The sequence below is a fragment of the Lolium rigidum genome, chromosome 4 (genome assembly GCF_022539505.1).
Source record: "Lolium rigidum isolate FL_2022 chromosome 4, APGP_CSIRO_Lrig_0.1, whole genome shotgun sequence".
Taxonomy (NCBI): domain Eukaryota; kingdom Viridiplantae; phylum Streptophyta; class Magnoliopsida; order Poales; family Poaceae; genus Lolium; species Lolium rigidum.
This window is the reverse complement of record NC_061511.1, coordinates 240208795-240223964: the sequence shown is the minus strand read 5'-3', so window position 1 is coordinate 240223964 and position 15170 is coordinate 240208795. Positions and strand designations below refer to the sequence as shown.

Sequence of the window (15170 nt, the reverse complement as noted above, 5' to 3'; positions counted from 1 at the left end):
ATGTCTTTAAAATCTTTCTTTTTCATGACACAATCCCATACTTTTCTAAAGGCGGCCGAACATAACTACAAATCACAAATCTGTAAATACCAACAAAGGTTCTTCCATATTTTTAATTTAAGCCGCACCTTTTAGTTATACACATGGCCATTTCTATCACTTGTTTCACATGATCTATCCTCGTCTTTTTGTCCTCGATGGTGGCCACCCTATTTTCACCCATGGACCGACTACTCCACCACTAGATCTAAGAACAATTGTGCATAGCTGCTGCGGCCAGCTAAGGACATATGGGTGTATAAATATAAACCCATCATTTTTGCTAGAAGACAAAAAAATGTAGAATAGTGTAAGGGCTCGTTTTATTCATAGGATAGAAAAATCATAGGAATAGGAAAAACATATGATTGAGATGTCATGGCTAGTTGAATCCTATAGGAAGACAAGTTGTGTTTCATTGTGCCAAAGAAAATTTTCCATGACGTATGACCTAATGTTTTATTCCTATAAGATTTGCACTACAAGATTCCTATAGGATTAGTTTCTGTAGGACATATTTATATGATAAATCAAACAGCTAGCTAGTGTAGGAAAAATCCAATAGAATCTAAATCCTACAGAATTCCTATACAAATCCTATGATTCAAAGAAGCCCTAAATTATTGCCAAACGCTACATCCTTCATATCCGACAGGAGATCAGTTGCTCGTTTACTATGCTTTAACACTATACCTGGTCAAGCATCCTTCAACTGATCTCCAACTTCAACTGCCCAAGTTTGGAATCCAGTCTGCTACATGTTTACTTGTTCTTTGCTGCTTGCTCACGGATTCTAATCTGATTTTAGTCTGAATTTAGTGTGTTACAAGTTTGGTGATTCTGAATTGAATTCTAATTTATTTTTTTGAAATGGATCTCTACATCGACTGATGCATACGGCTTTCTTTATTAATTTATTCAACAAGGGTATGACAAAGAACATACATAAAAAAACCGGAAGCCGCCACACAACACCTAAAGACCTGACAATGAGAGAAGAGCATGCCAATAGGGCCTTATTCCCTGGAAACACGAAAACCTCCCATCAACTAGGAATGGGAGGTCGCTCCCCTCTCGAGCGACTCTGGGAGACCCCGTCGTCGCTGCACTACAAGGCCGCCGCTGCTGCCATCACTGGCGGTGGTGGCGGCGCCCACCCCGTATGATGGTGGACAGGGGAGGCACATCCTAGAGGCTTCTCACGGGAGGAGGTGGGAGATCGGCTCGGGGGCGCAGGGCGGCGCGGCTGCTCCTGGCCGGCGCTTGAGGATCTTCGGCGGGAGGCGTCGAGGAGGAGGGGTGAGGGGCCCTTGGCGGTGCCCTGACCTGCGAGATCTGGTGGAGGGCCGCGGCCCGGTCTGGAGATCGTGGGGTTGGACCGGTTCCCTGCACTAGATCCCTTTTTTCCTCTTCTGCCTTTTCTACTTTGAAGACGGCCAACGGTGTGGGGACCTGCTAGTCTTGCGAATAATGGCGGCGGTCCTATGATTTCTTCTCCCACCAAGATGCAGATCTGCCGGTGCTTGTTCTCATCGATCTGGTGGATGAGTCGTGTTTTGGAAGGCGCGCTCCGCGGCGCTCCATGGGCGAATCAAGCCTGGAGATTGGCGGATCGGCTGGAATTCGGTCGTGTGCACCCATTTTTTTTCTCTGCCATTTGGTTACAGAGGGAGCACTTCGAAGCTCTGCTGGCTATTATTATCATGGAGCATGTCCTCGTTCCCTGATGCTGGCGGAGAATGACATGGAAGCCGAGATCTGAGGTCTTGCAATGGTGACTTGAGTCTTGGTGGCAAGGAGGACTTGGCTTGGTGATCTGGAACTTGGAGCAGCGACATGCTAGTGGGGACGACCGTACAAGAGAAGTTTAAAGTTTTAGCTTTTAGGGTGAAAATCCAAGGTCTGACCTTAATTTGTTGTGCTTGGCAATGTCCTTGTTGAAGGCATCATTTAGAGAGTGAATACTTTCTTCAAGGTGAAAACCTAAGATCTATGATCGGGCGACGATGGCGCTTATGCACTGTTGCCTTCTTGGAAGCGTTGCTTTTGGAGAAGCTGGACTTCTGGTGCTGTCTTGGTGGTGTTAGTGCTGCTGTTTTAAATGATTAGATCACTGTAGCGGTACTTTTCTTTTTTTGGTATTTCTCCTGTCTTTTTTTTGGTTGTGTGCATCCGTAATGCCGCTAGGGCAGTGCGTTGTTGCAGAGGCTGGGTGTAATTGGTATCTATGTGATATTAATATATGCTCTTTGTCGAAAAAACTAGGAACGGGAACATCAGCATACCCCGAGACACCCACTAAGCGAAACGGGAGAGCTCATCCGATCTAGCAGACTCGTAGTGAACACCTCATGCACACACTACGGAAGCCGTCGCCACCATCAAGCCGCCAAGCAACCTTCAGGATAAAGATCTGCAAAAGCTTTGTCATTCCTGTCGTCGACGACACCACGACGCCAGACAACGCCCCCTCCCTTCATGTGTTGAACATCACGCGACCACCGTCAAGACCCCGCTACGCCACGCTACCGAGACTTGTCATTGTCGATGCACTAGAAACAACACCGCTCCACCAAGAAAACAAACCACATGTCCCTCGTGAGATGCACACCTCCAAAACTGATGCCCCCAAGGGGGAACGACGTATAGGCGTCGCCATCATCCGATCCACAGATCTGGGATTTCCTCCGGAGGGCAGCGAAGGAGCTGGAAGCTTCGCCTCAATGATGCCTTTAAGAACACGCAAGGCGCCGCCATCACCGGCTCCGGCCACGCCGAAACCCAGGGACGTGATCAAGAATTATCTTGGACTCTCTTGCATTCGCACCCAAGAATGGTCCAATGAGCTATCCATTCTAAAACCTGGCCAGCTTTGACGAAAAAAAAAAATACAGGGCACAAAAATCCAAGCATCAACGGACGGTGGGTACATATGCTCGACGTCTCGAGTGCACGGTAGAAAATCCAGTTCGATCGTGACCACTATACTGTGTTGAGAACTTGGACTTGGGATTCTGTAATTGTGGCACCTGTTTACTTGGCCACCACTTGCCTTCCGCGTTAAGCATTCATTCGCAACGCATCGCCATCCCGTCGACGTGCTGCCAGACGCCCAAATCTGTCGCGCTCTAGCGATTCCTTTCCCCAACCGTCGCTATAAATCCCATCCAAGCATCCAATCCGCTCGATATCCACGGAGATTGATCCTCACGATTGACGAAATCAGTTCTCAGTAGCGCACGGCTCTCGTTCTCAGTGCAGCGACCCACCGGACGGCAGCAGCGATGGCCAAGGCGGCGCACGACGGCCCACGCCGCCGCCCCATGCTGGGTGGCATCCAGGACGCGCCGGCGGGGCGGGAGAACGACCTCGAGACCATCGAACTGGCACGATTCGCCGTCGCCGAGCACAACACCAAGGCCGTAAGACAATTCCCACCCGACCCAAAGAATTTAGTACCTTTCTCTGTTCCTTCTTTCGTTTCTTCTGAAACAACTGTTCTTCTATCTGGTTTGATTCAGAACGCGTCGGTCGAGTTCGAGAGGCTGGTGAAGGTGAGGCTGCAGGTGGTGGCCGGGTGCATGCACTACTTCACCATCGAGGTCAAGGAGGACGGCGCCAAGAAGGTGTACGAAGCCAAGGTGTGGGAGAAGGCGTGGGAGAACTTCAAGCAGCTCCAGGAATTCAAGCCCGTACCCTGAGATGCTCTGCATATACTATGTTACTGATATGGCGACTTAGCCTTGTCGTTGGAGCCTATCCAACATGTCGGTCTCACTGGCTTTAGGTGCTTCATGATGAATAAACTTGTGGGTATGGTTCCCATAATGGAACACGCTCATTGAGTTGATGAATTCCAAGTGTTTATATCAGTCCCTGAACTTGTTTGCCACTTCACCTCCCACATATCTGGACAGTTGGATCATCGCGTGGATAACACAATCTCTACCAAAGGAAGAGAAATATTCCACCAGGCATGTACTTTTGATGTTCTCAAGCGTCTACCGATCAGATTGCAAACCCGCCAGCGACTCTCTATACTAATCAAAAGTTTGAGCGCATCAAGGAGAAGATTTGGGTCCATAGGACTCAACTCGCTAGAGGAGCATGGTTGGTGTCAGAAAATTTAACGTAGAAAGACCTGACATATCTATTCACTTATTAAAGTTTGTCAATTGTCGCATTCTCCTGCAATTGTGCATGATGTAATTAGAAAGAATATCAAGGTTATCTCGTTTCAGAGGTAGTGGACACTAGGCTAAAGGTCCGCAACAATGTCAATGTTTTTTCCAATGCCGGTTGGGTAGATATCTTGATGATAGAAGATCCACCGGATGTCTTGTTGTCTTACTTAGATTTAATCTCTTGGCGTGTAGTGCACGAAAACAAGCCACGGTGTCGCGGATGGCCAAATTGTGGACTCTGTAAGCTTTGCAACCAAGTCGATGAAACCGCGGTCCATCTCTTCTTCAAGTCTCGATACACGGTGCGGGTGTGGAATATGATCATCACTTAGCTTGGGCTTACCTCGGTGGATACGTCCTCGTGGAAAAATTATGTTTCGGTAAAGGAATGGTGGTAGTCGGTTATCTACATTAATAGCACTAGAAGGAAGTCGTTGGCGTCTCTCATTATGCTCACCTCATGGGAAATATGGAACAGAAGGAGTGCTAGAGTTTTCCGCAACACTTCCACCATGTCCACCTTGGTTATGGCAAAAATCAAAGTGGTGGCGTCCCTTTGGAGCATTGCGGGAGCAAAGCATTTGGGATTACTCATGCCGCGAGAGTAGGCTTTTATCTTCGAGCATGGTTTTATAAATTTTCATAAACCGGCCGGTAATTCGCTCGGTAACAAATTAATTCCCTATTCTGTTGTACACGGTTTGGTAGGATATAAATTAACCGGGTTTTTTTTTTTTTGATTTATCCTGATCTTTTCTTGACCCTGAAGGTTGTAACCTACCGTTGTTAACATCCCTCGCATGCACCGTGGCCGGTTACTGCGCCTCCGCCTGCCTTCCGCTGCCGCGCCCATCCCGGTCGACGTCCAAATCTGTCGCGCTCCGGCAGATCACATATTGTCCCCCACGTCCGTCGACCGTTGTCCACTCCGTTCGACATGAGATCGATCGCCCCCCTTCGCGGAATCTGCGCTCTCGCTCTCGGAAGCGGCCGTCGCCGTCCTCCCTCTTCATCCACCGGCGGCTCAGCGCAGCGACCCACGCATCGGACGGCAGCAGCGATGGCCAAGGCGTCGCGTCCCTGCCGGGGAAGATTTTGTCGCGTCCCACCACGCAGGCTGCCGACGTTCGGCAGCGTCGAGGACGCGCCGGCGGGGTATGAGAAGAACCCTGAGGCCATCGAGCTTGCCCGGTTCGCCGTCTCCGAGCACAACACCAAGGCCGTAAGAAACCCTTCACGGATTTTCGCCAGATCCCAAGAGTTCTACATACAGCCTCTGTTTACCTGATTGATGATCTTATGTTGGGTGCAGAACACGGCGCTGGAGTTCGAGAGGGTGGTGAAGGCGAGGGGACAGTTGGTGGCCGGGACCTTGCACTACTTTACCATCGAAGTTAACCAAGCCGGCGCCAACAAGCTTTACGAGGCCAAGGTCTGGGTAAAGGAGTGGGAGAGCTTCAAGGAGCTCCAGGAATTCAAGCCGGCCGATTAAGATTAATAGTATGTTTCTCGCAATAAAAAAAAGATTAATAGTATGTTAGCTCAAGCTTGTGGTAGGAGTCTACCCAACATGTCAGTCTCTGATTGGCTATTAGATGTTTTACGACAAATAAAGCCTGCTCTGCATTACATCTGGATGCACTTCGAAAATGAAACATGTCGTCGAGTTGTACCTACTTTGATCCATCCCTAGTTCGCCTGCACGACAGAAATGGCACAATATTTCTTCAGCCACTTCATTGTCACATCTATCACTCAAGCACGGAAATTTTCTATACACTACATTATGTCTAGACACATTTTTATTTAGACAAATCTACGACATCATTTTTTTCGTGATGGAGGGCCACTATAGCAAACAAAACACATTAACAAACTATCTAAATTGGAGAGCGACGAAGATTTACAACTTAAATATTTTTTACGAAAACTTCACCAATCTATTAATATTCATCGACACAAGTACAAACAGATCTAAAAGCAATAAAAAATATATAAATAGGTCATTTGGATCACCTAGCGACGACTACACTAGCGCGAGCTAAAGACGCGCCACCGTCCTCGCCCCTCCATCACCAAAGCCAGACAAAACTTGTCGCGGGTAGAATTTATTGTAGTAGACATACGGGAAGTCGTCGTGCTAAGATCCCAAAGAACCAGCACATCAGAGCAGCAACCATCATCAATGGTGACAACCGGTGATTGGAAGAGACTCACACGAAACCACACCAACGAACACGTAAACCGACTTGGTCCTAGAAGACCCATCGCTGCACCACCAGAGGGAGGGTAGGTTGGGGAGGACCTTATTCTGAGTTTAGGATGTAGCCATCGCTTCAACATCCCGAAGAAGACACTAAAATAAGCTAAACAAAAACAAAAACCTTCCTGCCAGCAAGAGGCGGCCGTCCGCCACGCCTCCAAGGCCCTAAGGCCACCGAAAGCGGAGCGACCAGTAGCGTTACAGCGAGAAGTTGGGTTCTAATGCCGCATCAGAATTGCATCGTGTATCTCTCTTCTACCATAAACTAAAAGGCCTCGGGCCTGACTTTATATATAAAGCCACTAATGGCAACCATCACTAAGTCTGATACAACACATGACCATGCAGGCACACAAACAAGTACGATCCCCTGATCTTAGTCTAAGGGGCTACATGCCTAACAGTAGCGGTACAGACTATAAATGACAAGCCGTGAATCGGGTCGAATATCATCCCCTCCCTATCGTTCAAAAGAAGCACATTGTGGCCAGACCCAATCTTGGTGTTTGCGGTCAGCGAACACAGGAGGAAACGAGTCTCCCTGGCTGGAGGCACAAACACTCTATCCAGAACGCATTGGATGGGCAACGTTGTCTATTGGTCCATGTGAACCAGGCCACAGTCCAACAAATCTCTTGGAGGGATATCGCGGCAATAGACTAATAAAATCGGGGCACCCTAGGCCAGTTAATATTATCATTACTCTCATCCCCACCGAGCGAATGAGATTAAAATCTCCACCCACCACAATCGGTAATGGGTAGTCTAACACCACCCTCTCAAGTTTCCCCAGGAACTTTTCCATCCGGCAATGATCATCAGTGTCGTGTTGTTCCGTTGGAGTATTGATGCATTTATGAAGAAAGATCCATTCTTCCATTCCCTTATCTCGAAACAGTCATCACAGGAGCCCAAAAGCATCCCCCGTAGGGCCCTGTCGCCAGAAGCCAATTGCAAATGAATTGTCTCGCATGCTCAAGGCTACGAAGATCAGCCACGGAGAAGTCTTCTTTGATAGTTTCCTCAAGACCTGGGATGTCCATCCTATTTTGCTCCATATAGTGTTCCTGCTGGGTGCGGTGACTCTCTCACCCGAACATGCGAATATTGTAAATCAGAGCCTTCACTGACGAGAATACACCATGAAAAGGTGTATCAATCATATAGAACAGTGCCAAAGAACAAAGTTAGCGCTACCCACAGGGGAGACAGTTCCCCCACTCACACCTACTCTCCATGTTGCCACGGTACATGACTCATCTCAGGAAATACAAAATGCGTGCCACGAAAGAGCTTAGCAAGCCGCAACCTATCAAACTCCTCTCTAATCTTCTCCCTAATGGAGGATTCCGAAGCCACCACACCATTGAAGACCACGTTGTTCTGGTGCCTCCAGGTGCACCAGAAGACCAAGATGATAGCAGTCCATATGTCCCGTCTATGAGCCACCGGGCAGGAGCAAGAAGTCCACCACTCTAGAAGGTCAGAGTCCGCCTCTGGGAGCCACTCTAGCTTGTACTAAGGACGGAGTGTCCACACCCAGACCTCCTGCGCCACCACGCAGCCAAGAAGAAGGTGATGCAAGGTCTCTTCCTCCTGTTCGCAGAGGGAGCAAGCCAGCAGACAGGGCAGCCCACGATGTTGAAGCATGTCAACCCTCCAACAACAGTTCTTCGAAGAGAGTCACGCGAAGAACTTGCAACTGTAAGAGGCCCTCGAGCGCCAAATTTCCTCGGAGTCAGTGGCCTTCTCCTGGCCAACAAAGAAGGCCCCATAGGCCGACTTGGTATAATAGCAATCGTCGCCCGACCATCTTCACAGAAGCACATCATCGTGGTCTGGGGCCAGATGGAAATTGTCCAACCTCTACCACAACAAGAAGAACTCAGGGAGGGCCTCCTCTCCCATGTCAGGACCACAATCTCTTAGCCATTGCCCAAACAGGCCCTGCTTTATAGTGCAAGCAATGGACCTTTTCTTCGAGGTCATTTTAGCCACGATTGGCGCAATCTCCGCCACCATGGCTCCATCTAGCCAACGGCGCAACCAGAGCCTTCATTCGATCAACGTCTTCTTGTCGTGCCCCTTCCTTACAGTCAGCGAAGAGAGGACTTTTAGAGGAGGTGATCAGTGAGCACCCGTATCTAGACTGTCCATACTGCATCAAGATCCGTGCTAGCTATTTCTTTTCTTCTCTCAATCAATTTTTTATTTTTGTATCTCTCACATCACACAAAATCTGAACTTGAAATTTTCCAGATCAATTAAACATAGCAACTAGAATATGGGAAAAATATTTTAGATTTTTATGTCATCATGTATATACATATATACAAATATATATATATATGTTTCAAGAATTTATTTTAAATTTTAAAATAATTTAAAAATTGAAATTGCAAACAAAATTCCGAACTATTGTTCCCCCATTCTGTTTGTTATTTTTGAGTGACTTGCATAAAAACCAAATCCAAATATTATATAATTTGAGAGATATAAAAAAGAAAAAGTCAAAACGTGTGCAAGTGCCTAGAGCGCACCTGCTCTATTCACGTTTTTCCCAGTCAGCGCCGACCTTCGAGGGCTCTTGGCGCGCTTCTTGCCGGCCACAGTATCAGGAGGGGTCGCGTCCTCCAGCAATGTCGGTGGGTGGGTCGCCTCCTCAGGCCTAAGGGCATCTCCAACCGGGCGACCCAAACGGACGCGCTGGGCCATCCGTTTTGGGCCGTTTGCGTGGCCGCCCGGACACGCGGACAGCGCCCCGCGTCCGCGTGTCCGTTTGGGTCGCACGCGGCGCCCAACGCGGCGACCCAAAGAAACGCCACGTGGTTCGTCTTCGTTGCGCGGCGCTGCGCCATGGCGAGGCCTCGACGGGACAGCCATGGTGGGCGGTGGAACGCGCGGGAAAGATCCCGCGCGCACCAAGGTTCCCGCGCGCGCAACGCCATTGGCGCGCGCTCGCGCCCAAGTTTCCCGCCGGACCGCCGGCTATAAAGACGGCGGCGGTCTCACCCGGACCGCATCACCGTTCTCTTCCCTCCACCTTCTCCGGCGCCATGCCGCGCACCCTTCGGGCCACATGGGCCAAGCTCTCCCTCGCCGCCGGGCCGGGTTCCCGCGGACGGACGAGGAGGAGCGCGCGGACTCGCGGTGGGTCGCCGACGACGAGACGCTCCGCGTCGCCGCCGAGGCGGCGGCAAAGAAGGCCGGTGTCGCGGAGATGGGGGAAGCGGCCGCGGAGGGCGGCACGAGACCGCGGACGGCCGGGTACGAGGCCGCGGAGGAGGGCGGACGCCGCGGAGGAGCCCGTCGGCGCGGAGGACCTCGCGGCCGGCGAACATCAACGCCGCCATCGAGGAGCGTCTCGCCGACCTCACGCGCGTGACGAAGGAGCACGAGGGCATCTGGCGGGCCGGCCGCCGCGGCTTAGGCGACCTCCTCGGCCAGAAGAACGAGCTGCTCGCTATGCGAGCAGCCCGTCACCTCATCCAGATGTCATCGCCCGAGCGGCGCGCCCGGGAGGATGCTGCGTCGGCGGAGCGCGGCCGGCAAGAGCGCATGCGCCGGCGGCAGGACAACCACTAGGCCCAGGCCGCCGGCCGCGTCCGCCTGGAGGCGCGCATCGCTGTGGAACGCGCCGCCCTGCAGGAGCTTGAGCTATGCGGGAAGCGGATGGTTCCGCCGCGAGAGGCGGAGCGCGAGCGCGCCCGAGCTGCGCGGGCGGAAAGGAGGAGGATGATGCCCTCCGTCCAAGCTGCCGAGGCCCGCGCCGCCGCCCGCGCGCGCCGCCGACGCCCGCGCCGCCGCCGACGCGCCACCCAGCCCGTAGGAAGCCGGAGTGGAATCCTCACGCGTACGGGCCGCCCGCGTCGAGTGAAATCCACGGCCCCGACGGCGAGCCGGCGAGGAGTCGCCGGCGAGGCCGCCGGCCCCGTACGTATTTAGGATAGAAGTAGTAGCTAAAAAAAATTGTAATGAGTTCTATTTAATGAAAAATATTATTTATGCCTATGACACGCGGGCCAGGGGCGGACAACGGACGGACGCGAGCGACCAGCCTTTCGCGTCCGCGACCACGCAAACCCGGTCAAGATTTGGGCCGGGTTTGCGTCGTTCCGGACGCCGCGGGCATCCGTTTTAGGGATGGGTCCGCGCGCTGGGCCGGGTTTTTGTCCGGCTGGACCCATCCGGATGGGTTGCCCGGTTGGAGATGCCCTAAGGTTTCAAGCGGGGCGGGATGCGGCTGCTCGCTACAGAGCTCAGCGGGACAGCTCGTCGTGCGCGGGACAGCGCGGTGTGCCGCAAAAAACCGCTGCACCTAGCGCGGGACTGTACATATACGCAAATCATCCCGCAATATCCCGCTAGCTGCCTGATCGGCGTGATCGCTTGCCATACGAATCAGCGCGGGACTCGGCAGGGGATAGCTAGCTGCCTGATCGCTCTCATCACTCGGAAGAGCTAGCTAGCTAGCTGATTAGGAAGAACTAGTTAGCACTCTGATGTGTGCTTTGAATCATCAAGTTACAGAATTAAACAAAATGCTTAGCAGTTTACTACTAAATCATCAAGTTACAATTTAATTGATCAAACAAATGTTCAACTGAGACTCATGAAAAGCATCAGTATTACAGGCTGTAACTTCACAACTGAATTTATTTGACCAAACAAATGTTCACAGATTGAAGGCACTCCAGAAGGTTGTCATCCATGGTTCTCTTCTTCAAGTTCATGTCACCAATAACAAGGAACCTTAACTAGGGAGATAAAGAAAATTCCCCCTGTTCCAATTCCAGCCATTGAACCTTAACTAGGAAGTTGACGGTAATGAAACACCTGCTGCAGTTACATTGTCAATAACTTACACACAATAAGCTAAACAATGTACTGAGATAATGGATCTCACAGCTATTTAAAAAATTGTACTGTATTGCATATAAGATAACCTTGAGTCTGAACATTGTCATCTTCAGAAACCTCCTCCACCTTGACTCTTATAAGTCGATCTGTTGATCAATGTAGTAATTAGAAAAAATAACCAATTGACATCAAGAAATTATTAGCTCTAGTGGTGCATCAGTCTCCGTAGATATTACAAGTGGTAGGCTTGCATCAAAGCATCACATGTATTACAAGTTGTATATATATTACTGAACATAATCCCTAAATGATAACAAATGAGACTTGCTCCTCTATGCTCTCTATGCTTTCTACCTGTGAAGATAACTCAAGATTTTACCCTTGTTTCCTTGTAATAATAACCACAGATATATCATCTAGAATAGGCTGCCATTGCTAAAATTTCTTCAATCCTTCAATTATGCACTTCGTATCATGTAAGCATTTATTAATATCAAACTGAACTACACATCAATTGACTCTCACTGAAGCTCCGAGGAACCGGTTACAAGCCAAATCCATCGAACAGGTCATCAGATCTTGATCAAACATCGAACAGTGGAGGATCTTTGTGTCACATAGCTTGGAGTTGGAGATGGTCTTGGGCACTGATTTGTACAGAGGACGGCAACAAAACGCCAGTTGCAGTTGGCGACAGAGGACCGTCAGGCGCTGGAGGAAAAGCTTCTCCGTCCACGATTCCAGCAGGGCGGTCTGGATGTGAAGATGGCGGCGCCGCCGCCGTCGACCCTACCATCAGAAAGTGCGAGGTTGGGGCATCGGGAACGAGGGAGAGGAGGGCGGCGGCTGGGGAGAGGGACGTTCGGCGGCGGTCGAGGAGATGGAGGTGCGGCGGCGTCCGGGGAGAGGGAGGTGCTGCGGCGGGAGGGCGGGGATGGGGGAGCGACTGGGACTCTGACTGGCTTCGACCGAAGGGCTTCTCGCGGGCGGTAGCAGGCTGAGCGGGCTTTCAGCGGGCCGAGCGGGTTTTACCGCTCCATCCCGCACATACTTAGGCCTTGTTCGGTTTCTGTGGAACCGATCCCCGTAGGAAACTACCTCCGCGGGGGTTTGGGCAATCCCTATTCATCGCTTATTGCGATGCGTATCTGGGGCGCCGCTCAGAGACAGAATTTCATGGGCCGGCCCAATACTAGCGATAGAAGATTTTTCCGTTTCTGTGCTGATCAGGTCGCTGTTTCCTTCACGGTTTTCTTCGATTTTTCTTTTTGCTGCTCGGTTTTCTTCCTCGGCTTTTACTTTTTATGTTCGGTTTTTTCATATTTCATCTTTTTTCTATTTTATTATTCTAATATGAACAATTTCAAAATCTGAACAATTTTTGAAATATATTTTTTTCGAACTAGAATATTTTTTAAAACTGAACAATTTTCAAATTTGAACATTTTCCAATTTGAACAGTTTTCGGATATGGTTTTTTAAGTTGAACAATTTTTGAATTTTGAACAATTTTCATATTGGAACAGTTTTCTTCTTCGGCTTTTACTTTTTATGTTCGGTTTTTTCATATTTCATCTTTTTTCTATTTTTATTATTCTAATATGAACAATTTCAAAGTCTGAACAATTTTTGAAATACATTTTTTTCGAACTGGAATATTTTTTAAAACTGAACAATTTTCAAATTTGAACATTTTCCAATTTGAACAGTTTTCGGATATGTTTTTTTAAGTTGAACAATTTTTGAATTTTGAACAATTTTCATATTTGAACAGTTTTCAAATTTAAACAATTTTAAAATCTGAACAACTTTCTAGTTTGAAAATTTTCAAAGTCTGAACGATTTCTAAATTCGAATATTTATTCAAATTTAAATATGTTTCAAAAAAATCCACCGGAAAACCATACCGATAGAATCCAGCAATTTGAGTCCCCATCGATCGGAGGTGTAGCGACCGCGGACGCAAATGGGCCGGCCCGAGGTGTAGCGACCGCGGACGCAAATGGGCCGGCCCAGGTCGTGTTCCCTTGAGCGTTTCGGTCTCTTGGCATCGCTTAAAGCGATGTACAGGAGCACCCGGGGGTTTGGGTGAACCCGCCTCCCTCACCCCAATCCCAACTCTTCCCTTCCCCCTAGAATTCTTGTGATTATGTCATTCGGTTGAACCCCAATCTACAACTTGAGAAACTCAAAAAATTGGAGCTGAGAAGAGGGGCAGGAAGACAAGGAGCGCCGCTGCCGTCGCCCGCCTCTGCGTCACGCCGCCGCCAGCGCTCGCCTCTGGCTCGCGCCGCCGCCTTCGCTCGCCTCTGGGTTGCGCCGCCGCCCGCACGCAGCAGCATCTGCGTCGTGCGCCGCTCGCATCTGCGTCGTGCGCCGCCCGCATCTGCGTCGCGCGCCGCCGCAGCAGCCTTCGGGTCACGAGAGAGGGCTCGGAGTAGAGAGAAAGATGAACGTTCCCGTCGTCTCCATGCCGCGCGAGAGAGTTCGTGTCGGGAGGTGAGCGATTTTTAGACAGACAGCAGTTAGGATTCGTTCCACGGGGTGGGACTCGAGTTTTTTAATCCCGGCGATATGGACGGAATTGGGGGGAACAGAACGGGGTGGGATCCCGATGGGTTTTAACCGAACACAATTTTAGCGTGGACAGGTATTGATTCCCGGTCCGTGCGATCCCGGCCAACACACGGGTATTGCGGCCATATCCCGGTCGGGTTGGGACCAACCGAACAAAGCCTTAGCGGGGCGGGATGCAACGCCGCGCGGGCGTTATTTTGCGGGGCGGGCTAGCGGATTGGCGGGATATCCCGTCCCGCCTGAAACCTGAGTCAGGCCCAAGACTCCCTGAACCCACGACCTCCCCGGCCGTGTCATCAGCAGAAACGCACCCTGCTGGACCAATCGGAGGTAAAGCCCCTATCCCCTCCGCCTAATCCTTATTTTGTTGTACACGGTTTGGTAGAATACGGACTCTTTCGTGATTTGTTCTAATTCTAACGTTTTATTGATCCTCGATATCAGATCGATTGTCTGGCTTCGCGGAATCTATTCTCTCGGAAGCGTCCTTGATCGTTCACCGAGTGCACCGACCCAGACGGCAGCAGCGATGGCCGATGCGCCGCATAACGGTCGACGGCGCCCCCCGCCGCCCCCGGCGATCGGCAGCATCCAGGACGCCCCGGCCGGGTGGGAGAACAACCTCGAGGCCATCGAGCTCGCCCGATTCGCCGTAGCCGAGCACAACGCCAAGGCCGTAAGACAATTCCCACCCGGTCCGAATAAATTTCCCTTCCCTGTTCCTTGCTTTTTTTCTTCTGAAACAACTGTTGGATTTAGAACGTGTTGCTGGAGTTCGAGAGGCTGGTGAAGGCGAGGCAGCAGCTGGTGGCCGGCCGGGTTCATGCACTATTTGACCATAGAGGTCATGGAAGGCGGCGTCAAGAAGCTCTTCGAGGCCAAGGTGTGGGTAAAGACGTGGGAGAACTTCAAGGGGCTCGTGGAATTCAAGCCGGCCGCCTAAGATAAATTACTCATATGTGATCTGATCTCAAGCTTGTGGTTGGAGCCTAACGAACCTGGCTGTTACGTGTTTTATGATGAATGCAAACTACAACTGACATTGCAAACTGCTGTAGCTTATCCTAGAAATCATATACACTTGCTTACGGTTTGCTCGCCAGAACTCTGAATAATGGCAGGGACATGTTGTAACTCTCAACAACCAACATTTCTCTTCGAAAGCGAGGTGTTTGTGGTGACTTCACCAATCTCAAGACCTGACGAATCAGTTTTTTGGACTCAATTTCTCGAAGGTGCTCATAGGG

General features: G+C 50.3%; 2 protein-coding genes and 1 pseudogene across 2 annotated transcripts; all 3 read left to right on the top strand.

The window, feature by feature from the left end:
* Positions 1-3308: 3308 nt before the first annotated feature.
* Positions 3309-3911, top strand: LOC124649982 (cysteine proteinase inhibitor-like). The gene is made up of 2 exons (XM_047189552.1): positions 3309-3461; positions 3561-3911. Exons 1-2 carry the CDS (start codon positions 3324-3326, stop codon positions 3738-3740), a joined length of 318 nt encoding a protein of 105 aa, XP_047045508.1. The 5' UTR covers positions 3309-3323; the 3' UTR covers positions 3741-3911.
* Positions 3912-5283: 1372 nt separating this feature from the next.
* Positions 5284-5715, top strand: LOC124648480 (cysteine proteinase inhibitor-like). Its single transcript, XM_047188240.1, has 2 exons — positions 5284-5445; positions 5536-5715. The coding sequence occupies exons 1-2, from the start codon at positions 5284-5286 to the stop codon at positions 5713-5715; spliced, it is 342 nt and encodes a 113-aa protein (XP_047044196.1).
* Positions 5716-14452: 8737 nt separating this feature from the next.
* On the top strand, positions 14453-14866 carry LOC124648479 (annotated as a pseudogene).
* Positions 14867-15170: the final 304 nt, after the last annotated feature.

What these genes read in the sequence shown, in the direction of transcription:
- LOC124649982 (XM_047189552.1), top strand. Translation starts at nt 3,324, where the DNA reads ATGGCCAAGGCGGCGCACGACGGCCCACGCCGCCGCCCCATGCTGGGT. An exon ending in CCGAGCACAACACCAAGGCC is followed by an intron (nt 3,462 to 3,560) that starts GTAAGACAATTC and finishes GGTTTGATTCAG; the next exon opens with AACGCGTCGGTCGAGTTCGA.
- LOC124648480 (XM_047188240.1), top strand. Translation starts at nt 5,284, where the DNA reads ATGGCCAAGGCGTCGCGTCCCTGCCGGGGAAGATTTTGTCGCGTCCCA. An exon ending in CCGAGCACAACACCAAGGCC is followed by an intron (nt 5,446 to 5,535) that starts GTAAGAAACCCT and finishes TGTTGGGTGCAG; the next exon opens with AACACGGCGCTGGAGTTCGA.